Source organism: Microcaecilia unicolor, chromosome 6 (genome assembly GCF_901765095.1).
Source record: "Microcaecilia unicolor chromosome 6, aMicUni1.1, whole genome shotgun sequence".
In the NCBI taxonomy this organism is placed as follows: Eukaryota; Metazoa; Chordata; class Amphibia; order Gymnophiona; family Siphonopidae; genus Microcaecilia; species Microcaecilia unicolor.
In genome coordinates this window covers 342,604,497-342,628,354 of record NC_044036.1, presented here as the reverse complement: position 1 = coordinate 342,628,354, position 23,858 = coordinate 342,604,497, and the positions used below count along the sequence as shown (strand labels likewise).

The 23,858-nt window shown below is 44.1% G+C and overlaps 1 protein-coding gene across 1 annotated transcript; it reads right to left on the bottom strand.

Moving 5' to 3' along the window:
* Positions 1 to 4,200: 4,200 nt before the first annotated feature.
* Positions 4,201 to 10,198, bottom strand: CBX4 (chromobox 4). The gene is made up of 5 exons (XM_030208616.1): positions 10,007 to 10,198; positions 9,871 to 9,914; positions 9,303 to 9,368; positions 7,094 to 7,160; positions 4,201 to 6,468 (listed from the first exon to the last, which is right to left on the bottom strand). The coding sequence occupies exons 1-5, from the start codon at positions 10,073 to 10,075 to the stop codon at positions 5,137 to 5,139; spliced, it is 1,578 nt and encodes a 525-aa protein (XP_030064476.1). The 5' UTR covers positions 10,076 to 10,198; the 3' UTR covers positions 4,201 to 5,136.
* Positions 10,199 to 23,858: the final 13,660 nt, after the last annotated feature.

The following is a 23,858-nucleotide window of genomic DNA, read 5'->3' as shown; positions in this document are numbered from 1 at the left end:
ACTTCAGGCACAGGCAGCTCCTTGTGACTCTGGGCAAGTCACTTAACCCTCCATTGCCCCATGTAAGCCGCATTGAGCCTGCCATGAGTGGGAAAGCGCAGGGTACAAATGTAACAAAAATAAAATAGATACTATTGGAGATTCTACGTGGCTATTCCACTAGCAACATTCCATGTAGAATCTCCAATAGTAGCAACAGTGGAGGAGTGGCCTAGTGGTTTTTGGTCCTGGGGAACTGAGTTCGATTCCCACTTCAGGCACAGGCAGCTCCTTGTGACTCTGGGCAAGTCACTTAACCCTCCATTGCCCCATGTAAGCCGCATTGAGCCTGCCATGAGTGGGAAAGCGCGGGGTACAAATGTAACAAAAATAAATAAATAAATTATGATACTTTGCTTTTATATCAAGGTAAGACCAGTGTCACAGAGTGTCAGTGATCTACACGACAGCAAAGTTAAACAAGCAGCTGCATTCATAACTTCTACTCATGACCCTGGAGGGTGAAAGCCAAACCTTCTGTGGTTTATCAGTTTATTACATGTGTAGTTATTCTTTAATTTCAATTATGGTTTTTTTTTTCAACTATGGGCTAGCAAGAGGGAGGAGTAAGAAGAAAAGCCAGCGAGTTCTCCCAATGCTGCAACTGTGGTGCTGTGTTTCATGGGGGATTAGAACCCGAATCCATGCACTCGCATCTCAGCAAATTTTGAATTCCCCAGTGCTTTCTTTTCCGTGGTCTTCCATTCTTTGCCTATATAGGAGAAAGAACTTAGGCTATCGCATCACTTAACAAGTCCATTAAAACCCTTCGCTTATAACCTACTCACAATTTCACTTGGACTAATCAGAACCCTGGACCATCAAAGCAGAAGACGCTGAAGAATGCAGATACGGTATTTAATTCTATTCATTTATTTATTTAATTCTGTGCCTCTGAACTTGGTTTTGAGAGTGTAAATTATACCACATGTACAGTGGGGGAAATAAGTATTTGATCCCTTGCTGATTTTGTAAGTTTGCCCACTGACAAAGACATGAGCAGCCCATAATTGAAGGGTAGGTTATTGGTAACAGTGAGAGATAGCACATCACAAATTAAATCCGGAAAATCACATTGTGGAAAGTATATGAATTTATTTGCATTCTGCAGAGGGAAATAAGTATTTGATCCCTCTGGCAAACAAGACCTAATACTTGGTGGCAAAACCCTTGTTGGCAAGCACAGCGGTCAGACGTCTTCTGTAGTTGATGATGAGGTTTGCACACATGTCAGGAGGAATTTTGGTCCACTCCTCTTTGCAGATCATCTCTAAATCATTAAGAGTTCTGGGCTGTCGCTTGGCAACTCGCAGCTTCAGCTCCCTCCATAAGTTTTCAATGGATTAAGGTCTGGTGACTGGCTAGGCCACTCCATGACCCTAATGTGCTTCTTCCTGAGCCACTCCTTTGTTGCCTTGGCTGTATGTTTTGGGTCATTGTCGTGCTGGAAGACCCAGCCACGACCCATTTTTAAGGCCCTGGCGGAGGGAAGGAGGTTGTCACTCAGAATTGTACGGTACATGGCCCCATCCATTCTCCCATTGATGCGGTGAAGTAGTCCTGTGCCCTTAGCAGAGAAACACCCCCAAAACATAACATTTCCACCTCCATGCTTGACAGTGGGGACGGTGTTCTTTGGGTCATAGGCAGCATTTCTCTTCCTCCAAACACGGCGAGTTGAGTTCATGCCAAAGAGCTCAATTTTTGTCTCATCTGACCACAGCACCTTCTCCCAATCACTCTCGGCATCATCCAGGTGTTCACTGGCAAACTTCAGACGGGCCGTCACATGTGCCTTCCGGAGCAGGGGGACCTTGCGGGCACTGCAGGATTGCAATCCGTTATGTCGTAATGTGTTACCAATGGTTTTCGTGGTGACAGTGGTCCCAGCTGCCTTGAGATCATTGACAAGTTCCCCCCTTGTAGTTGTAGGCTGATTTCTAACCTTCCTCATGATCAAGGATACCCCACGAGGTGAGATTTTGCGTGGAGCCCCAGATCTTTGTCGATTGACAGTCATTTTGTACTTCTTCCATTTTCTTACTATGGCACCAACAGTTGTCTCCTTCTCGCCCAGCGTCTTACTGATGGTTTTGTAGCCCATTCCAGCCTTGTGCAGGTGTATGATCTTGTCCCTGACATCCTTAGACAGCTCCTTGCTCTTGGCCATTTTGTAGAGGTTAGAGTCTGACTGATTCACTGAGTCTGTGGACAGGTGTCTTTCATACAGGTGACCATTGCCGACAGCTGTCTGTCATGCAGGTAACGAGTTGATTTGGAGCATCTACCTGGTCTGTAGGGGCCAGATCTCTTACTGGTTGGTGGGGGATCAAATACTTATTTCCCTCTGCAGAATGCAAATAAATTCATATACTTTCCACAATGTGATTTTCCGGATTTAATTTGTGATGTGCTATCTCTCACTGTTACCAATAACCTACCCTTCAATTATGGGCTGCTCATGTCTTTGTCAGTGGGCAAACTTACAAAATCAGCAAGGGATCAAATACTTATTTCCCCCACTGTATTTCCCAACACTTAACCCCAGTTTAAATTGTGTACGGTGGCTGCACATTTCTTAAAAGTTTCATAATATAAGATGTTATGGTTCTACTGCTAGGCCCATTTTGCTGACATGAAGAAACAAGAAAGGTAGCCTCTCGCCCAAGCTATTTCAAACACATTAGCCTCTGGGGTTTTTTCATCGGGGGGGGGGGCGGGGGGGGCAAGGGGCAGAAAAGGTACCTCCACTAACAGCGGTTGATGCTGCGGGACTCATGCTAGGACTCACAGTAGTTAATACTTTAGCTGGAACAAACTCCCTGAGCCCATACGCCGGGCCCCCTCCCTACCCATCTTCAAATCATTGCTCAAAGCCCACCTCTTCAATGTTGCCTTCAGCACCTAATCACTTCATCTCTTCTCAGGAAATCTCATCTACCCCAACTTGACATTTCGTCTTTTAGAATGTAAGCTCTTCTGAGCAGGGACCGTCCTTATTCGTTAATTTGTACAGCACTGCGTAACCCTTGTAGCGCTCTAGAAATGTTAAGTAGTAGTAGTAGCCAGAGAGAAGTCGGACGTGAGCTTGCAAGCTCCTGAATTTGTGTATTTCAAACGCATTCTGGAATAAATATAGCACATGCTTTTATGTTTTCTGAAATCTTTGAGGTCTACTACTAACCCTTGTTTAAGGCAGCCCCCGCCCCCCCCCCCCCCCCGAGATATAAAGTTGGAGATCAGTTTTCTCTTTCAAATACATTTATTCGAGACTGAAATGTTTTTAGTTTTAATCCTGCATTTTGGGTCACTTATCCCTTCTTTAAATAAATACTTTGTTCCCGACAGCTTGGTTAAACAGCAATGTGTTAATTAGGATCAGCATTTAGTCATACACCGAAAGAAAAAGTCCTGGACTAGATAGGTATTTTTCCAAGAGAATCTGAGATGACAGATCCAGAAGACTTTTCTTTCGATACCACAGCAAAATGACATGCAAAACATACAAACATTTTTATTTCTTCATTTGTTACATTTGTAGCCCACATTTTCCCACCTATTTGCAGGCTCAATGTGGCTTACAGAGTACCGTAATGGCATTCGCCAATTCGGTTGATAACAAATACAGGTTGTATTGTGGTCTGATGAGGTAGGTGTGTATCAGGCAACACAAGGGTCGAAGGGAATGTGGATTGTATATTGTCCAGTAAGATCATTAGTCATGCTGTGTTGCTGGGTGTGGGGATTTACGGTGGATCGGTGGGGTAAGCCTTTTTGAATATCTGTACAAATTGTTAAGCCCAAAGACTAAATAATGGTAAGGAGTGGAGCCTGAGGGACTCTTCACCACTGGTACGTTGCAGCTTAATTACAGTTTTCTACTTTCAAGAGAAGGGCTTTGATCCTTACTACATAAGGTCCCAGAAAGTTTATTATCCACCTCCATTATCAAACAGACGCAGGATTAAAGATTACAGCAGAACCCCCCTCCGCCACATATTTGAGTTACCCTTCTGAAGCCTCAGCCTGAGGATCTCCATTGCTGATCCACGACAACACACAGCTTGCGGTTCAAATATTTGGAGTGTATTTTCGGATAAGGTTCATAATAACATATTTACATACAATTCACTCACCCTCTGATCACCAGTTTATAGTTTCTTTGTTTCTTTTTTTTTTACACAATAAGCACATGACAAACATTTGGCTACGAGCCTGCAGGCCGTTTTGCTCTGTTCAGTACTCGGTACTCGAAACCTGCCGCCATCTTTACACAGCAGACGCCTTCCAGAAAATATTCACATCCAAGCAGTTCATTGGAAGCTTTAGTGTTTTACACAGTTCAAGCAGTAACATTTTCGATAATCGCTTAGTTTGCTTTACAGCCGTCACCACACAGAAGCAACACAGCCCCGTGTGCTAAACCCAAACAGTGATATTGCAAACCATTAAGGGAGTTTAAGGTTTCTGGCTGGTACAGGGCAATACGAAGAAATAGTAGTACACAGGCATTAACTGCTGTGAATAGAAGATGGACACACAGCTGGAAGAATTCCTATGTACCACTGTACAAATGTGTATAATCAAAGTGACCATGTTAAATCGCAAAACACATTTCACCACCACTTACACAAATAGGATTTTCACGTGACATGTTAGCATTGTTAATATAATACTATAAATTGTTTAATTAAGTGCTTCGTTAGGGCACTGAAAACTGCAAATGTTTCTAGGAAAAGGGAAAATGAGATGACCTGCAATGTCGACTGTTAAGATGAAAGATGGCGTTGAAGATTGCCCTCCCGTTACAAGGTAAATGGCTCGACTCACCCAACCAGATTAAAGGGTTGAAGGAGGTATGGAATAGCCAACACACATTACCCCTTGTTTTCCGCATGCCGAGAGGAGGCAGGATGCGACGGACATGCATGATTCCGAGGAAGGCGCATATGAATTATACATTATCACATAGCTGTAGGAATCGCTAAATCAAATATAATCCACAGCTGGTATTTCTGAACTACAGCCTAAATTCCAAAGACCAGCTTTACATTTTACCTTCGCTTAAGGTTAAGCCCACCCAAGATGGAGGTTGCCTCACACAGTTATGTACTCTTTGAAAGTGACAGTGAGGCAGTTGGCTGTCACATCAGTAATAATTATATTCCCAAAGAACGGCTTGAAGGCAGTCAAAGGTTCTTCTGCCTCAGTTTGTATTTTCACAGGCTGCTCCTCCTCCTCCTCCTCTATGATCTGAACGTCAGATCTGTCGAGTTCTCGGTCACTCTCTGCCCTCGATTTCACACACCTCAAATCTATAGGTTCATCCAGGTCTGAATCCAGCAAGATCACATCTGGTTGCTGGGCAGGTGATGGAAGGCTCACGGGTTTTTCTGCGGGTGGGATCGGTAGACTCCCAGGCGCACTGATACTCCTTGAGGTTATAAGTTTTTTGCAAGACTCCAGCTCAGCGCGAGTCCCCGACAGAAATCGTTTTCTAGTATTAGACAAGTTCAGCCCCATATCGCTGGGCTTAGGGTCCTGACTTGGTAACGACCATGGAATTAAATCTGGTTTACTGGTCAGTGGCAAAGGTTGCTCATGAAAAGACTCACTGGTCGAATAAGTCCTTCTAAGTCCTGCTAGATGGAAAGAATTTTTGGCTCCCTCCTCGCTTCTTACTGTCCTGTGTTTTGTGGTATCTTTCTTTATTTTCTCCGCAGTTGCTTTCTGCCAGAAGTCAGGAGGCTTTGCTCCTGCTTTGTCTGTAGTCCTTTTCAGAGAGACGCTTTCTGAAGGGTTGCTTTGAGGTCCCTGGCTTGGTTTCTCGTGGTCAGCCTCTGAAGACTTAATTTTCGCAGACTGCATGCCGTTCTCCATGTACTTACTCATCACTATAACTATTCTTCCATTTTTGTTTTTATTTTTGACTATTTTCATCTTACCACCAATTCCATTGCTAGTAAGCTCTTCTTTTGAAGCACCAGGCAACCCATTAGGTACCACAGCCTTTTCGCTTCCATGCACGTGGCTCTTGGGAAATTTATGCACATCAACAGCGAAATTGTTCATTTGACCAAGATAACTTTTGGCTTGGTTATGAGCACGTTTCTCCTGATGGTTGACGAAGGCCTGGCTTGAGGAATCTTTACCTGTCTGATACTGAAGCTCATACATTTTGGGATCAGGTTGATAGTGATGGTGCTTTTTGCTGTTCAGCTGGTAATAATATTTCCTTTTGCTGTTGGAATGATGCTTCACAGAATGATCTTTGCCATTGGGTTGATATTGATGATGTTTCTTACTGTTGAGTTGGTACTGATGAGACTGGCTCTTGCTGGAAGAATTCAGATCAATCTTTGGTCTGTTGTCCACGGTGGAATCTTGAAGACCAGTAAGGACATTAGAGCGACGGGCAAATGATGGAAGCTATAACACAAGCATGCAGAGAAAAACCATTAGCTTGTAACTGAAGGCAGTTACATAAAATACACATGAACTTTACACGCCCTGTTTCTCTACACTCATCATCAGAATAGAAAAGAGATCAATAAGTTGCCAAGGCTATTTGTCTTTAGCTACCAGAAGTACAAGAATTTCTAGTTAGGGTCTTTGGTCAGACTTTATATGTGCTAATATCCATACCTCCAAGATTTAGAATCAAATGGAACAAACGTTAGATGTCTTCCCATATATGCTAATTTGACAGATAATCGTATTCCAGAGGTAAGAATCAATTTATTCTATGGAGTCATTAACGTGGGGTTGTCCAAGCTCCCAGTTGGCTGTCGCATACTGAGAGGGGTGGAGTTTGGCTGCTGACCTCATGGTACAGTATAACCACCATCACCCTCCTCCTCCCCCCCCCCCCTCCATTGTGCCTGGAGCAATGACATTGCTCCAGAGTCTAAGCAAACGTACAACACCGAAAAATAAGCTTAGGGATAAGCTAGTAGACTACGTGCCACCTGTATTTTAAGTAACCGTATTGAATACCTGCGAAAGTAGAATCACTCATTTATTTTGTACAGGTTTTGCGGTTTATTGACTTTACCTGAACAAGTAGGTGTTTGGGTTTTGGTCCTCGTTTGCGGTATCCCATTAACTGTTCTTGCCGTTCCCTAGAGGAAAGAAAAAAAAAATCAATGGCAAATGTATTAGGAGCCATTCTTTCCTGCAAAACAGTATGAGCTTTAAGCGCCTTTAATAAACCTTGAAACACACGATCATCACATATTATTTACACTCCAGGCTAATTAACAAAAAAACAGTTAAACCAGGCAGACTACATGAATTAAATGTTTTCCTTTCGACTTGGCAGGCAAAATGCTACTTGTTGCTTTATAGGTATAATGTTACAGACCCCCCCCCCCCCCCCCCCCCACTGCAATGTGTGCTTTAGACAAAGAGACAAGCACACAGATTTACCACATTGCAACAGTTGCACTAATATCTGTTCTTAAATGATGAAAAAAACCGTTGAAAGTATTAGCTGGCGTGAGTTAAAGAACCCTAAATTATTTCTACACATCCTGAATGACTGAGGGTTAACGCACCAGGGAAGCATTTTATTGATTGAAAGACAACACCTGCTACTTATGCAACCTTTGGCAACCCAGAGACTTGAACGCATACCAGCAGAGGAGCAGAGGGGGGAAAATATCCAAGATGTAGCTGTGCCATTAGTCCTCTGATCTGGCAGCCGCTATAAATGCAAAAACTTACAATCAATGCCAAAGGGGTTGTATTTATTTGCAGCCCCCAGAGTAAACGCCTAAGGCTCTCATCAGAATTCACAGACTGTCCTTCCAGCAATCGCAACACAGGTGGCATTAAGGACTTGTTCAAAAAAGGAGGGAAGCTTCACAGCTTATTTTATTCTTAAATAAACAAGGCCAGAATAGTGTTTGGGAACTGGCAGAAACGATTTTCTTTAATGAAGTTCCAGTTCCTTGTCTGACCCCGGAAGTTGCCTGTGTGAAGAAGCAATTTAAAAAAATAATAAATAAAGCCATAGTACTAAATACACAATTTGTAAAGGAGCTGGAGTAAAAATACTAGGTGGATACTACTGTCGTCCCCCCCCCCCCCCATGAGAGCCTCTCAACTAAACACATGGAAGGGAGTTTGGATTTAGTTTAGGTCTTGACAGCTGCCCCCAATTCACCTGACATTATTAAGAGCTGGAATTGCAAGATTTCCTTTAATGGCATTTCCCATAAAACCTATCTGAGTCACACACTATTTATTTATTTTAAATATTTATTGCATTTGTACCCCACATCATCCCACCTTTTTGCAGGCTCAATGTGGCTTACATTAATATTTTGCTGTTCATTTCTGTCCCATTCCAATTCACTAACTTAACATGTCCTGACATGTGGCATAAAACATTAGGAGTCTGTTAATCAGAGGATCAAGGAGGAGGAAAACAAAACAAAACAGTTTACTATGATTAGCCCAGGAGTTTAAGAGGGAAGTGTAATAAATTATTTCACTTTGCAGCCAGGTCTCTTCAGGCAAAGGCTACAGGTGCCAAATAGATAGGGCTGAATTCACTGCAGGAAATAGCTCCAATATTTTCTGTATATGCTGTAGCTAAGTTTAATCCTTTTTCTGACAGGAGGTGGGGTGGGGAAACGGGTGAAGGTTACAGGATCAAGGCAGCTCCGAAAGTAGACCGAAAAATAAGGCACAAATCAGTTTTAATTGGGCTCTTGCCAGTTGGAGAGGACAAACTTCTCTAAGGTCTTCCCTTCAGCTAGGAAATCACAAACAGAAAAACCGAATTCAGCCAAAACTGATGCTTCTTCGTAAGTTCAAAGGACAGTTTAAAATGCCTGGATTTAACGTTTACCAGCAGAGTAACTGCGCTTAAGAAGCCTGCTGAGCTCAGTCTAAGGCTAAGCCAACGACTGCAGTCAGGCACTTAACAGGTTAAGTGTGACGTTCGGTGACGCACTCTGCACTGCGCAGTAACACGTCTCCTGGGGAGGGGGGGGGGCTTACTCCACTGGGAAGGTGCCAAGCAGGGGAAGGGGGAGCAAAGCAGCCTCTGGGTCCAAAGCAAGTTGCAGATACGGTAGAAAAAAAAAAAGTCCTTTCATTCCCCCCCCCCCCCCCCCCCCAATTAATTCATTTCCATTCTGTAATTCTGCCTCCTCTGTGCTTTGCTTTCAAGCCGAAAATACGAAGAGGTGGCACTCCGGGTCCGGACGACTGCCTCAGAGCCACTGTCAGCGGGGCTTGGAGCTCTGTCTCACCTGTTTTGAAAGGCGATCAGCAGCCGAGGGTCCAGGATGTTTTCCTCCGGTTCCCACGTGTTATATCTGTAGAGACGAAATTAAAAAAAAAGAGAACTTAGTAACAGTTAAAGATCACAACGTCCCTCCCCTTCAAAATTCATCTGAAAGTGACTAATTAAAGTGCAATCTGCCAGAAATCCTAGTCCCATCTCGCGCTTAAGTTACAGCCACAAGCGCGTTTAAATCCAGGAATTGTAGTACTGGCGCACACAAGCGACTGTGTAAAGGGATCAGCCAAGCCAAGGAGCAAGTAAAGCGTGCAAAAGCGCTGAACGTCTAAAGTTCTGCTTAATTCGCGCATCGCATCGCCTTTCTGGAGGGAACAGCAAAAGAAGCCATTTTCTCGGGCACATCAGAGCCCTCTCCCTGTCCACCAGGGTTTGCTGCCCATTTCCTTTCCTTTGCATATATTAATGCTGGTGATTACAGCGGTGGCCACTTCCCCACCCCCCCTCTTTTGGATTTTTGTACTAAGGGGGGGGGGGGGGGATCTGCACCCTAAAGGCGCTCGTGCGGTGACACTTACTTGGGGGACCATCCTCTCCATTTCACCAAGTATTCCACTCTGCCCTACAACCAAGGAGAAAAGACAAACGTCAGAAGCAGGATCGCATCCCCCCCTCCCAGGGCCAAGGACTGCGGGCAGCAGCAGCCGTTCGTACCTTGCGGATCCGCTTTTTCTCGATGCTTTCTACCGCAAAGACATGCTCTCCGGCGGCCGGTAGCTCCATGCTGGCCGGAGCTCCCTCCCCGTGTGGCAAGACTGGAGCTCGGGCTCCGATCCCCGGCTCTGCCTCCTCCGCTCTACTCGCTTCGCCCCTCTCCGCTAACGAAAGAGACTCTGGACTCCGACTCTGGCAGCAGCGCAACTCATGCAAATCCTGCTGCTCTGACGTCACCGGGAGGCGGGCCTTGGTGTCAATCACCAGGCAGAGCGGGCGACGATTGGTTACAGGACCTCCTAGCGAAAGAAGAAGATCTCGGGGTGGGGAGCGCAGAATTTTTGGGGGGGAAGACATAAGACATAGAAAGGGGGAATAATTAAGAGACCTGGGAGGACGAAGGATGGGCCCCAACTTCCTGCGATGGCTGAATCCAAGAGACGAAAGAAATGACTGGACGGGGGAAAGAAAGACGGCTAAGTGAAAACAATGAAGGCAAAGAAAACAAGTGGCAATAATAAGATCAGACAGGTGGAAACGAGTCTGTGTGGGAGACTGAAGGGAAGAGACCAGAAGAATGGGAAAATAGACCGAGGGAGCTTTAAGACGGCCAATGTGGTCCTGACTCTCCATTTCCATATGCTGAGGATCTTGGGGTGCAGTGGTGGTGGTGGTGGGGGGGGGAGAGGTGCTTAGTACATAGGGGCGCACGTGTATTTGCAGGGTTATGTGCGTTGAGAAGTACAGAAAAACAAATATTCATTAACCCAAACCCACACACACAACACGACTTCTGAAGATTTTCTCCGGATAGTAAAGGAGGTTCCACGTTGAAAACATTATTCCTGCCTCTTCGGGTCATCATCACTGGATTTGGACCGGAGGGAGGCGGTGTATATGTGAGCGGATAAAACACAAGCCTGCAACTCCGTTTGGCAGATCGATGCGTCCGAAGGAGGGGGGGGGGGGGGAAGACGGTGCCCCGTATCAGGGTCAGTTCATCTTGCGACCAGCTTTGGCCAAGAAGCCCGGGGCTTGTCTGTTAATAAGGCACAAAACCCCAAAGAGCCCCAAATGTACAAGTCACAGCTCAATTCACCTTCAGCAAGTCAAGAAAGCAGCTAATATAACACATTAAAACAGTACCTATAATGCAGGGGGGGGGGGGGGGAGTACAAATCCGTAAAATAAGTCACACAAAGGACACGGATAAAAATGAACTGGAGAAGACGAAACTGAGAAGTGGCTTGTAATAAACGACCAGATTCTACAGTATTCGCCCTCGCTTCACATTCTTAAAACATAGGCAGCAGAAATACGAAAGAAACGAAAATGATGCCTGTTCAGAAGTTTCAGAAACGTAAAACAAAAATCCCTCACTGGACTCAGGTCTGGGTGATACGCGCCTGTGGAATGTACCTGAGTCACCCTAGTTCCAGGAAAGCAGAAAAATGTTTCCTAAGGGTAATGAAGCAATTTGATCTTTTGGGCTTTGAATAATAAGAACATTTAGGCCCTTAATTACCAATTTAGTAATAGGCCCCCAAAAGTGTGGTGGGGGGGGGGGCAGAATTCTGATACAGGACAGGAGAATAATCAGATGACAATGAAAAAAAAAAGGAATTTATCCTCTTTGCGAAGGTGACATCGGTAGCCTTAAGGCTGTGGATAACAGTCAGCAGTGGTCATTTGCTATTTTAAGAAAGTTCGGGGTCAGGGCTGAGGGTTTTGGAAGCAAATTAAAAAAAAAAAGTTTCAAGTTGGTAATAGCAGCTCTGGGGCTGTCACCTGACATTAACCCCTGTCTTGCTGCTTTCAAGTACAAGAATCTTGCTTGTTATGGAAGGACATTTCTGAACTTGGCGCATGACAGTACAAGGCTCCCAGACACATATTACCAAAAAATGGGGTATAGGACGCTTGCAAGAAAACAGAAATTCATTGCAAAAGAGAGATAGAGATGGACAAAGTGAAAACCCATAGCAGTGAAATATGGCTGTCAGATATCAACACTTAGTTAACAAGATGTCAGCCACCCTCTACACAAGTCACTAGAGGACGCTGGGATACAGCTGTGAGGCAGCTGCTGACTGTACTTTCTGGCCCTGAAACTCTCCAGTTTTAAGGCGTCCCGGGTTCAGCCGGAGGCGGGGGAACGGTGGTGTTGGGATCAGAAATGAGCCCCAACGCTGATGCTGGTTATAAAACCACCAAGCTCAGAGCATTTGCTGTAAATTTAATAATTTGCTATCGCCAAAAATCTTTCCAGCAAAGTAACTTTATATATATTTCCTAAGTAGAGGAGTGTGGTAGCCGTGTTAGTCCACTCTTAAGGTTATCAATAGAAATCAAACAAAATAAAACATGAAAAAGAAAATAAGATGATACCTTTTTTATTGGACATAACTTAATACATTTCTTGATTAGCTTTCGAAGGTTGCCCTTCTTCCTCAGATGGGAAATAAGCAAATGTGCTAGCTGACAGTGTATATAAGTGAAAACATTCAAGCATTACTATGACAGTAAAATAGATACTATTGGAGATTCTACATGGAATGTTGCTACTATTGGAGATTCTACATGGAATCTTGCTACTATTGGAGATTCTGTTGCTACTATTGGAGATTCTACATGGAATGTTGCTATTCCACTAGCAACATTCCATGTAGAAGGCTGCGCAGGCTTCTGTTTCTGTGAGTCTGACGTCCTGCACATACGTGCAGGACGTCAGACTCACAGAAGCAGAAGCCTGCGCGGCCACATTGGTGATCTACAAGGGCCAACTTCTACATGGAATGTTGCTAGTGGAATAGCAACATTCCATGTAGAATCTATAGAAATCAAACAAAATAAAACATGAAAAAGAAAATAAGATGATACCTTTTTTATTGGACATAACTTAATACATTTCTTGATTAGCTTTCGAAGGTTGCCCTTCTTCGTCAGATCGGAAATAAGCAAATGTGCTAGCTGTGAATATTGAAAGATAGGACATATGTAGGACTCATCCCAACGTAGCTTCAAATAACAGTCAGGTGGATTTTGCAAAGCAAAAAATCATTCCATGTAGTTTTAATTTTTCGCCTAATGGAACCCTCTGCTTAGTAAATGCAGTGAAATATGAAAAAAAAAAACCCTGAACACTTATGTTTGGCACATTGAATAAAAAAAAAAACAACTGCAGAAATGGAAAAAAACAAAACAAAAGTTAAACATAGTTATCCCAAGCGATGAAAAAGTTCGTGGCTTGAACAGGAACATCTGTAACTTCTGCCTTCTGGGATTTTCATTGCTGAGGATGGATCAAATCACGCCAATGGCTCGGTAAAAATCAGGATAAATGCAATCGCTTTATAATAATAGTTGTTATTATTATTATCTGCTAAAGTCAGTTAAGTAAAACACAAAAAAAAAAAACCCGAAAGCTTAATTTTTTTTTACCTTGTCATATCTATCCCAATTGTGTCCGGAAGGAGAAAAGTGGTTCCTTTACAGTCTATAAGAGCAGAAATGGAATCGTCCTGACGATCCATTCCGGGCAAAACCAGGAGAAACGGCTGTGAACAAATTATGTTGCCTTAAAAAAAAAAAAGACTAGACTAGACTAAACAAAAATCAAGAGCGCAGGTCCGTCTTTCCTGAAATCTTAATATTTCTAGTTAAACTCCTAAGCGGAAGCGCTTTGTCAATCTCCTTTTCGTAACTGACAGATCTCTTTTAGTTATTTATATCGATTGATTGATCGATTGTATCAATCAAACGAAAAGTAGCCAGTCCTTTCTTACAGAGGAGTCTGGTGTAGAAGGAACGGATGCAAAGAAGCTTAGCCCAGACTAGGTGGCAACAAAGTCAGTTGGGACGTGCTGAAGGGGGGGGGGGGGGGGGGGTCTGTGCCCTATCTTGGCTGAATAGACTTGGATGGGCTGGACTGGAGCTTTTCAGGGGCTTCCATCACAACTTCAGAAGGGCAGACTTCTATGGTCTATGTCCTGAAAATGGCAAGGACAAATCGAGATCATATGAAGTGTCACATGACTTTATCTTGTAGGGTAGACTGGATGGACCGTTCTGGTCTTTATCTGCCGTCATCCACTATGTTACAATGTTATATTATATCACTAAATAACATATAACTTTAAATAACATAATTTTTTTTATTGCCAGCTTAGTTTATCCGTTTTGCAATAATTCCTTTTGGTCTAAAGAAACTGAGCTAGAAGCTAGGTCTAAAATAATTAGATTTATCGAACTGGTATATTTCTGTCTGTAGAACTGCAACGTCCTTATAATAAAATTATTTTAGGAATCTGTAGATCCGTATATGCAAAAGCAAAACGTGCCTTATGAATACCTGGGGACCTCAAAATCTAAACGCATTAATCGGATATTTTCTAAATTCTCTTTGTCTTTGCTCACTGTGCAAAACCACGGATTTTTTTTTAAATTATTATTATTTTTACTGAATTGTCACTGTTTGTCCTGAATTGATTTTAGGAGAAAGCATTAGCAAGTGTTTTCTACACTCCTTCCTGAAACGGTCTGCTCGAATCGGCTCTTATTCTTGATGTCAGGTCATTTTGAATTCATAAAAAGACACAATTTCAGCTCCGAATATCGTTTACATGAGTTCGAATATGCCAATGGTCGTTGTACAAAGACATTATTTTTTTTTTTTACATCGAAATTTCAATTTGGGACTGTTTTCTAGAAAAGAGGCCGGCTCTTAGAATATAATCAGGGCGTAGGGACGGTCTTTTGAGACCACATTTCATCTCATCTGCCTTTCAATAGACGTGATCAGTAGCATCGAACTGGTCCTGCTTGAACGAATCACGGGCTCTTTTGTTTTGGTCTTTGTCGCTTGGGTTGTCATCAGATCAAGAATGTGATTGAACTTTTATTCACGACTGAACTTTTTTTTAAAACATGTGTCCTAGAAAGTGACAGTAGTGGTTCTTCTGAGCTCCGACCAATCTTCTACTGAAGGGGCATCGATTAGAGAGATCTTGGGATGGGGCCCGGAGACGGGTTTGTTTGGCTCATTCCACCGCCTCTGCTTTCGGTATAATCTTAAGGCTATAATAGGTCGACAGGAATGCAAAGGAGCTTCTTCGTGGGAACAGAAGTCGTGAAAAGTTTGTCTCATGTTGTTAGTAGTAGTAATTGAAGACTCTTGGCTCTGATTTTACCTGTTGCGATGGTAATTCAGCCGAGGGCAGACTGGATGGACCATGCAGGTCCTTTTCTGCCGTCAATTACTATGTTACTATGAGTGCACTGCAGACAGACATCCATCCATCCATCAACATATACGCTTAAAGCCTGAATCCTGCTCTACAACATCCCCCACCCCCATTTTATATCTATCTATCTATCTATATTTTTTTTGTTACATTTGTACCCCGCGCTTTCCCACTCATGGCAGGCTCAATGCGGCTTACATGGGGCAATGGAGGGTTAAGTGACTTGCCCAGAGTCACAAGGAGCTACTCACCTTGAGCTACTACTGAAAAAGGTGTGAGCAAAATCCAAATAAATCAACGTCAAGCCACGAGTATTCACATAGAAAAAACCCAGCACACTTTCCTCTGGTACTTAGCACCTGTCTTCCCTGAAATCTTTATATTTCTAGTTGAGCTCAAACGTGGAGGCGGGTTGTGAATCTCCTTTTCACATGCGACAAAGTAACTTTATTTATTTATATTGATTGATCGGTTTTATGTGCCGCCAATAACACTAACAACAGACAATCAGTGGAACCACCAGATGGACAGCAGATATTCTGTCATCTGAGAATCCAGAACATTCCACGACAGGGTTTGTGAAATAAGCAGAGCGTCCCTCAGAGACCGAAGTATTATTAGAGCTGCGATACTAGAGAACGGACCCTAAGGAAGCTTCGTCTAGCTGAGTATTGCAGTTATTCCTTTTCACCAATATTGCTCTACTTAACAGAACATTTAAGATCGATAATAATTCTGCCAGTGTGGTGTGACGACAATCTCCATCGTTCCGATCTCAGCAAGTGAGTGTTAGCTCTCCAAAGCTAGCCTAGAAATGTATTGAATCGGTAGCAAGGTATCTCGTTTTGGACCGCAAAAGAAACGAAACGAAACGCTCATTCGTTAAATCAAAAATCGATAGAAACCCTTTACAACTTCCACTTGGACACTCATCCATCTTCTTTTCACGGAGAAACAGGGAAGGCAAGAATTTGCACTGAAAGCAGAAGGAGTCTGAGCAACTATCAAAGTCATACAAGGACAGGGCAGACGAAATGACCTTTCAAGGAAACGACATCCGAATGAGTGATTTGAAGCAGCAAGAAAAAATTGCTACTCTGTTTGCTGGTAAAAACCAGCTGTGCAGCCGGGATTCAGTTGTCACTTCTGTTGTTGGGGGGTATAAAGGTGGCAATGGGGGGGGGGGGGGGGGGGGGAGACAGGAAAATGAACAAGAGAAGGGACCACTTGTCCGAGTGAGGTCAGCAGATTTTCGGCTTTCAATGAAACGAGCCCACTCCACTCCCGCTTTATCCCTGCAGATGAATGGATTCTCAGTGCCTGGATTATTTGGCTGCTTCATTCAAGAAAGGACAGGGGGGATTGGGGATATAAGGTAGCAAATTGCTTTTGAACAGTTCAACCCATTTTACTGTTCACTCCAGTTTTCCATTGCACAAAATTCAAGCTCAGCATCTTTGCTGATGAAAGCAGGATCGTTTTCCCTGTCAATAATTAGGCCAATCATCTTTTTCTCTGTTGGAAATATTAGCACAGCACTTTTAATGAAGAATTAACAAGCCCGAGGGCCCCTGAGGGTGACTCAGTCCAATCACCTGGGGCCCCAAGACAGGCAGGATATCACTGAAAAGGAAACTGCACAATGTCTTTCCTCCTCAAAACTACCTACCTGTTCCTCTGATCTTATTCCCACCCAGCACTATCTCTCCTACTGTCATCCCTTTTATCTGTCATATCCTTAATGTTTCACTGTCCACTGCGACTGTTCCTGATGCCTTCAAACATGCCATAGTTACACCACCCCACCTGTCCTAACTATCTCCCCATCTCCCTTTCCTATCCAAGTCAAGGCAACAGCTGTTCACTGCTGTTGCCTTGACTTTCATCTCAACCTATTCTTGATCCACTTCAATCTGACTTTCGCCTTCTTAGTTCAACTGAAACAACCCTTGTTAAAGTCTCCAATGACCTGTTCGTGGCTAGATCCAAAGGTCCTTATTCTATTCTCATCCTTCTCAATCTATCTGCTGCTTTTGACTCTGTTGATCACCGCCTAATCCTTGATAGGCTGTCTTGGATTTCAGGGCTCTGTTCTTTCTTGGTTTTCTTCTTCTCTCTCCCATCGCACTTCTAGTGTACACTCTGGTGGATCCTCCTCCACTTCTATCCCACTATCAGTTGGTGTACCTCAGGGATCTGTCCTGGGACCTCTTCTTTTCTCCATCTATACTTCTTCCCTTGGTGCTCTGATTTCATCCCATGGTTTTATACTGATGACTCCCACATCTACCTCTCCACACCAGAAATTTCAGCAGGAATCCAGGCCAAAGTATCAGCCTGCCTGTCTGACATTGCTGCCTGGATGTCCCACCGCCATCTGAAACTAAGCATGACCAAGACCGAGCTTCTTATCTTTCACCTTAAACCCATCTCTCCTCTTTCCCCGTTCTCTATCTCTGTGGATAACACTCTCATCCTCCCTGTCTCATCAGCTCGTAACCTTGGGGTTATCTTTGACTCTTCTCTGCACATATCCAACAGGCTTCTAAAACCTGTTGTTTCTTTCTCTATAATATCACCAAAATGTGTCCTTTCCTTTCTGAGCACACTACCAAAACCCTTATCCCCACTTATCACCTCTCGCTTAGACTATTGCAACTTGCTTCTCACAGGTCTCCTGCTAAGCCATCTCTCTCCCCTTCAGTTTGTTCAAAATTCTGCTACATGACTTACATTCTGCCAGTGTTGCTATGCTCGTATTAGCCCTCTCCTCAAGTCATTTAATCGGCTCTGTATCCATTTCCGCATACAGTTCAAACTCCTCTTATTGACTTTCAAGTGCACTCACTCTGCAGCTCCTCAGTACATTTCCATTCTTACCTTGCCCTACACTCCTACCTGGGAACTCCATTCACTGGGTAAATCTCTCTTATCTGTACCCTTCTCCTCCACTGACATCCCCAGACTCCGTTCCTTTTATCTTTCTGCTCCATATGCCTGGAATAAACTTCCTGAGCTGGTTTGTCAAGCTCCATCTCTGGCCATCTTCAAATCTAGGCTAAAAACCCACCTTTTTGATGCTGCTTTTAACTCCTAATCCCTATTATTATTATTTATTGCATTTGTATCCCACATTTTCCCACCTATTTGCAGGCTCAATGTGGCTTACAAGGTCCCGTTATGGCAATTGCCATTCCAGGGTGAAAGATACAATTGGTAGTCTGTAGGGACCAGATGTAAAAGAAAACAGAAACTGGGTGGAGTGTTGATGTGTTATAAATAACTATTATTCCATTTCGTATGCTTTGTTGAAGAGAGAGGTCTTCAAAGATTTACGAAAGTTAGTTATTTCGTAGATTATTTTTAGGTTACGTGGCAGGGCATTCCATATCTGCGTGCTCATATAGGAAAAGCTGTCTGCGTGTGTTAGTTTGTATTTTAAACCTTTACAGCTGGGGAAGTGTAGGTTGTAAAGTACCCATGTCTGTTTTATCATTCCCACCTTAGTAATTCCCTTATCTCTTATTTGTCCTGTTTGTCTGTCCTGATTAGAATGTAAGCTCTGTCGAGCAGGGACTGTCTTTTCATGTTCAAGTGTACAGCACTGCGTACGTTTGTAGGGTTTGGGAAGCTAGCAGTCCAAACAGCGTGAGCAGGAAGGGAGGAGGGAGAGTGTAGAAGTTTATCATAGCTCAGTGTTTCCCAACTCAATCCTAGAGTACCCCTTTGCAGTCAGGTTGTCAGGATCTCCACAATGAAAGTATCTAGAAATGTTATCAATTGGGTAAGGTCATTCTTACGTTTGGAAAACATGTGGGGTCACTGTGACCCATTCCAGTATGGTCTTTTGTTAGCGTATGCGGACATGGTGCTTGATGCTTACCAACGTTATGGCAGGTGGGCTGGTTGAATTATGATGGGGCCTTCAGGGATAAAATGGAGAACTTCCACATGTCTTCGGGGACGCAGGATACAAACATAGCACCTGTACCTAGTGGAAGTGGTGTGGTTAGCATGGGTAAGTCTTCTACTGGGGTGCCCATGGGGACTTTACCAATTCAGCCCACTGGGACAGGATCGGGAGCAGGAGGTGCAGGCATGGGATCAGATGTATGCTGAAGATTTAACAAGTCCACATGCCCATTCCCCAAATGTAAATTTCAACATGCATGTTCACACACATGGACAAGGTCAAGCTGCTGTCAAATGCCCCAGGAAGGGGTCTGGTTGGTCTGCCCCTTCCTAGCAAGTGAGGTGGACCTCTATAGGGCACCTACCTTGCTGCGAGTGGAGGCCTTGCATCCTCGGTTGCAGGTCTAGGATAATAAGGAAGCAGTGGAAATATTAGAGATATTATGCTTCTTTTGATTGTGCTCTGAAGATGGTGCATGCTTGTGGTAGGGGAGTTCTGATGGTCGAAGTTGATGTGGAAGCAGCTTTTCAACTATTGCCAGCTCATTCTTCGTCCTTCCCACTGTTGGATTTTTGTTTTGAAGGGGAATACTATTTTGATAAGTGCCTACCCATGGGCTGTTCGATATCTTGTGCCTGTTTTGAATTGTTTAGTTCATTTGTTCAATGGGTTGCAGTGCAGAGGGCAGGCCTTGGTGGCATACTGCATTATTTGTATGATTTCTTGTTCATGGATTCAGCAGGGAGTGGAGACAGTTCACGGTTGATGGCTACATTCACAGACATGGCAAAGTTATTTGGCATCCCGCTAGTGGAAGATAGGACCGAAGGATCAGTACTAAACTTTTTAGACATTGAATGTTGCCTAAGGAGAAAGTTGTCCAGCTTAGCAGACTGATTCAGCAAGCACTTAGTGTTAAGAAATCAACTTTGCGTACTATCCAGTCACTCTTGGGTAGTTTGAATGTCACCTGAAGAGTTATCCCTATGGGAAGGGCCTTTTCCTGATGGCTAATGGTGGCTACCGCGGGAATCAAGAAGCTGCATTATTTTGTTTGGTTGTCTGCAGGTATCAGAGTGGACTTGAAGGTTTGGTTGACTTTCCTGCGCAGTTTTAACGGCACGGTTGCCATGCAAGGTGAAGAAGTATCTAACGTAGATCTGGAATTGTGCTCAGATGCTGTTGGAGGCTTGGGTTTTGGTGTTTATTGCCAGGGATCATGGCCACAGGCATGGGTTGCCTCCAGCTTGACAAAAAACTTCACTGTTTTGGAACTATTCCCGTTCATGGTGGCATACGAGGTTTGGCCTACCCGGTTAAAAGATAAGAGGATAATCTTGTGAGGTGATAATTGGGGATTGGTAGAGGTGGTGAGTAAACAATCAGCCAGGTGCCTGAGGATCAATTCCTTGATTCTGGAGTTGTTTTTGCGTTGTCTGCAGCTTAATCTTTGCATCAGGATCTGTTAACATACTTGTTGATGCCTTATCTCGTTTGCAGTTCAACAAATTCCAGAAGTTGGCACCTAACGCAGAAGGGGAGGGGAACTCAAGTGCCCCCATGTCTGTGACCTCTTGGTCAGATGCAGTGTAGGTGATGTTGAAGAATTTGGTGGCAGCCAGCTGCTTCAGCTACTTACATGTCTGGCTATTCAGTGGTTGCTTCATTCTTGCGGGTTGGATGGGGAGGGGGCCATTGGGGACAGGCTCATGGCTGAGTATGTGCTTTTTTGTAAGCAACAAGAGTACTCTAAAGGGGTGGTGGCACTCCAGTTAGCGGGTGTTGTGTTCTTCAGTGAGGCCAAATCTCAGCCGTTGTCCAATAATTCATCTCCTTGCTACGGACTTTGCCACAAGTGGTGAGCTCAGACTATGAGTCTTCCTTATTTAAGGTGGCCTACTCTTTGACCTTCTTTGGAGCCCTGAGAGTGGGTGAGCTGGTGTCCCAGACGAGAGGAGTCGATGAGGGTGGAGGTTTAAGGCGTAAACACCTAGTTTTACAGAGTGCATATGTGCATTGCACAATCTAAGACAGACCAAATGGGATAAGGTCAGACAGTGTTTTTTTTTTTTTAAGTAGAGGGTGTTGCCCATTATCTGGAAATTCAGCTTCCTGGCGGGATGGTTTTCTTGTGCACTTGGATGGTTCGGTCTTGACCAGGTACAATTTACGGTTGCTATTAGGGAAAGGTACTCACTCCTTTCGCATTAGGGCGGCCACTAGTGCTAATTCGGCTGGCTCAGGCGGGGGGGGGGGGGGGGGGGGAGCTATCAAGCATATAGGGCAATGGTCCTCCGCTGCTTTCCAAGGGTACATTTGACAGGTGCAATAATTGAACAAAAATAAAAATAATTAAGCTGGCATCAGCTTAATTCCGGTAGCGGAATTCAAGCATGCGTGGGATAAACATAAAGGAATCCTGTGCAGAAGGAATGGATCCTCAGAAGCTTAGCTGAGATTGGGAGGCGGGGCTAGTTCTGGGCAAGACTTCTACGGTCTGTGTCCTGAAAATGGCAGATACAAATCAAGGTCAGGTATACACAAGAAGTAGCACATATGAGTTTATCTTGTTGGGCAGACTAGATGGACCGTGCAGGTCTTTTTCTGCCGTCATCTACTATGTTACTATCAGGGGACAAAGGGTGGAGAGTTGATGGGGGGGGGGGACATTGCTTCATGTCTGGTTTTGACAAGGTGACATAAGTCTTGTACTGGGCTTAGGAGCTGGCATTGGTTCCTAGTGGAATCCCCCCCCCCCCCCCCTCTCCTTTTTTCTCTGAGCCTGTGGATCAATTTCCCTGTTGGATGACATGTTGGTGTTTGGTTCTCCCTATCTCTCCTATTCTCTGCCGTGTCCTGGTCCTTTGAATCGCCTTTTGCAAATATTGCCTGCTGGGTCTTCTATGTCTGAATAATTGGTCCAGCGGCATACCTACCTTATATGGCAGCCGGGGCGGAGCACCCACCCCCCTGGTGGAGCTCACGCACCCACCCAGCAGTGTACACCCTCTCCTCTAAGCAAGGTGGTGTGAGGGTTCTGTTGCTCTGCCGGTCCCCTGCCCCCTCTGATGTTAACTTCTTGTTCCAGAGCAGGAGACTGGCAGAACTGACAGTGCGCCTCTGCCCCTCACTGCTGGCACCCGGGGCGGACCACCCCACTGCCCCTCCCTCTAGGTACACTAGAGAGTCGGTCACTCCTTTCTTCATTGGGCTGGCTATCGTGCTGTGTTCTGACCGGGCAGATTACATCTTGGCATGGCACATCTGGGAGTGAGGATTTCTTGCCTGGGGGAGCGAGTCATGCGCTGGTGCCATCTACTGACACTTCTCTTTAGTCTGTATTTCAGACCACGTCATCCTGACCTCCATATTCTTTACCTAGGTGGGGATGATGTGGATTCCTGGTTTGGCAAGCAGCCTGTTAATACTATTAAAGATTTGAGGCTGATCCTGACATGCTACCTGTGATGCAGGTGGTGTGGTCTCAATTATTCCCAGACCGAGCCGCTTGGACATAAAAAAATGGACTAAAGTGAATCAACTGATCGGTATATGGTTGACAGTGCAAAGGGTTATCAGCTGAGCCACAGCTGGGTGGATCCCAGATGTGCAGGCCTGTTCGGGTGGGATGGTGTTCATTTATCGGATGTGCGGTGGGACTTGTTTATTAGTGATCTACAGGAAGCTACTGAATATAGTTTGGCATTAGGAACATTATTTTTCCAAATTATGTATGCGAGTATTTTATCTATTTTATTTAATCTCTTCTCCTCCTGCCTTAATCAAGGGTCCATTAATCATTATCTTTCTCCTCCGGATTTTTAAGGCCACCAGAGCTTGACAAGATTTTTCCTGATGCTTTTGGAAATTTACATGGGCCAAGTGAAAAAGAGAAATGAAAGTTATGGAACCCTCGATAACTCAAGCCTTCGTTTCAATTATTGGTCACCTCTCTAGGGAGCAGCTACTTCTGTATTCCGTAGGAGATGGCATTTCTTGGAGAGAAGTTGTCAGCCCTGTAATTTACATCTTTTTACAAATTAGGTAGAAATCAATGGACTATTTTGAAGAATAATCACCCAGGATGCGCTTGAGGGTGATCGTTCCATCTATCGTATTGCATGCAACTTTCCTGGTGTTGGGAGGTGGGCGGCACCTCATTTCCTTTCCTGTAGACTATGTACAGTATTAAAATATTAAAAGTCCAAGGCTGCTGCATAAAAATGTTCTTTTTTTCTGAGGTTCAGATACCGGCTTGGAAAGAGACAGGAGAAAACAATGGGAAGGTACCTTTAAAAAGAAATCAATGAATAAGGAGGCAAAAAAGAAAAAAAAAACATCCTTCTCTTGGTTGCCAAGGCGAATCTGTCAATACGGCATTGACCAGACCGAAATAATGTCCAATTATTGTCTGTGTGTATCTCTGTGCAACCTATATCAGCTCAGCAGGCACATATAATGTACAGCTACAATTATATATTCACATAAACACATATATAATGCATAAGGAATTCAGTTTTATATTTCTGTTTCCAGAAGCCAGGATTTATCTTACTTTGGACTCTTCTGTACGATTTTAAACACAGAGCGAGTATATGGTCTTGTAAGGCTGGCCAAGCTCCTTGTACAGGTCAGCCTGAGGTTCTGGGAACCCTGAAGATAATTTATTACTGATAACATTTGTCAGTCATATTTG

Coding starts and splice junctions, on each gene's coding strand:
- CBX4 (XM_030208616.1), bottom strand. CDS start 10,075: ATGGAGCTACCGGCCGCCGGAGAGCATGTCTTTGCGGTAGAAAGCATC. Junction 9,369..9,870: donor TGGAGAGGATGGTCCCCCAA/GTAAGTGTCACC, acceptor TCGTCTCTACAG/ATATAACACGTGGGAACCGG. Junction 6,469..7,093: donor CCAAACACCTACTTGTTCAG/GTAAAGTCAATA, acceptor CTTGTGTTATAG/CTTCCATCATTTGCCCGTCG.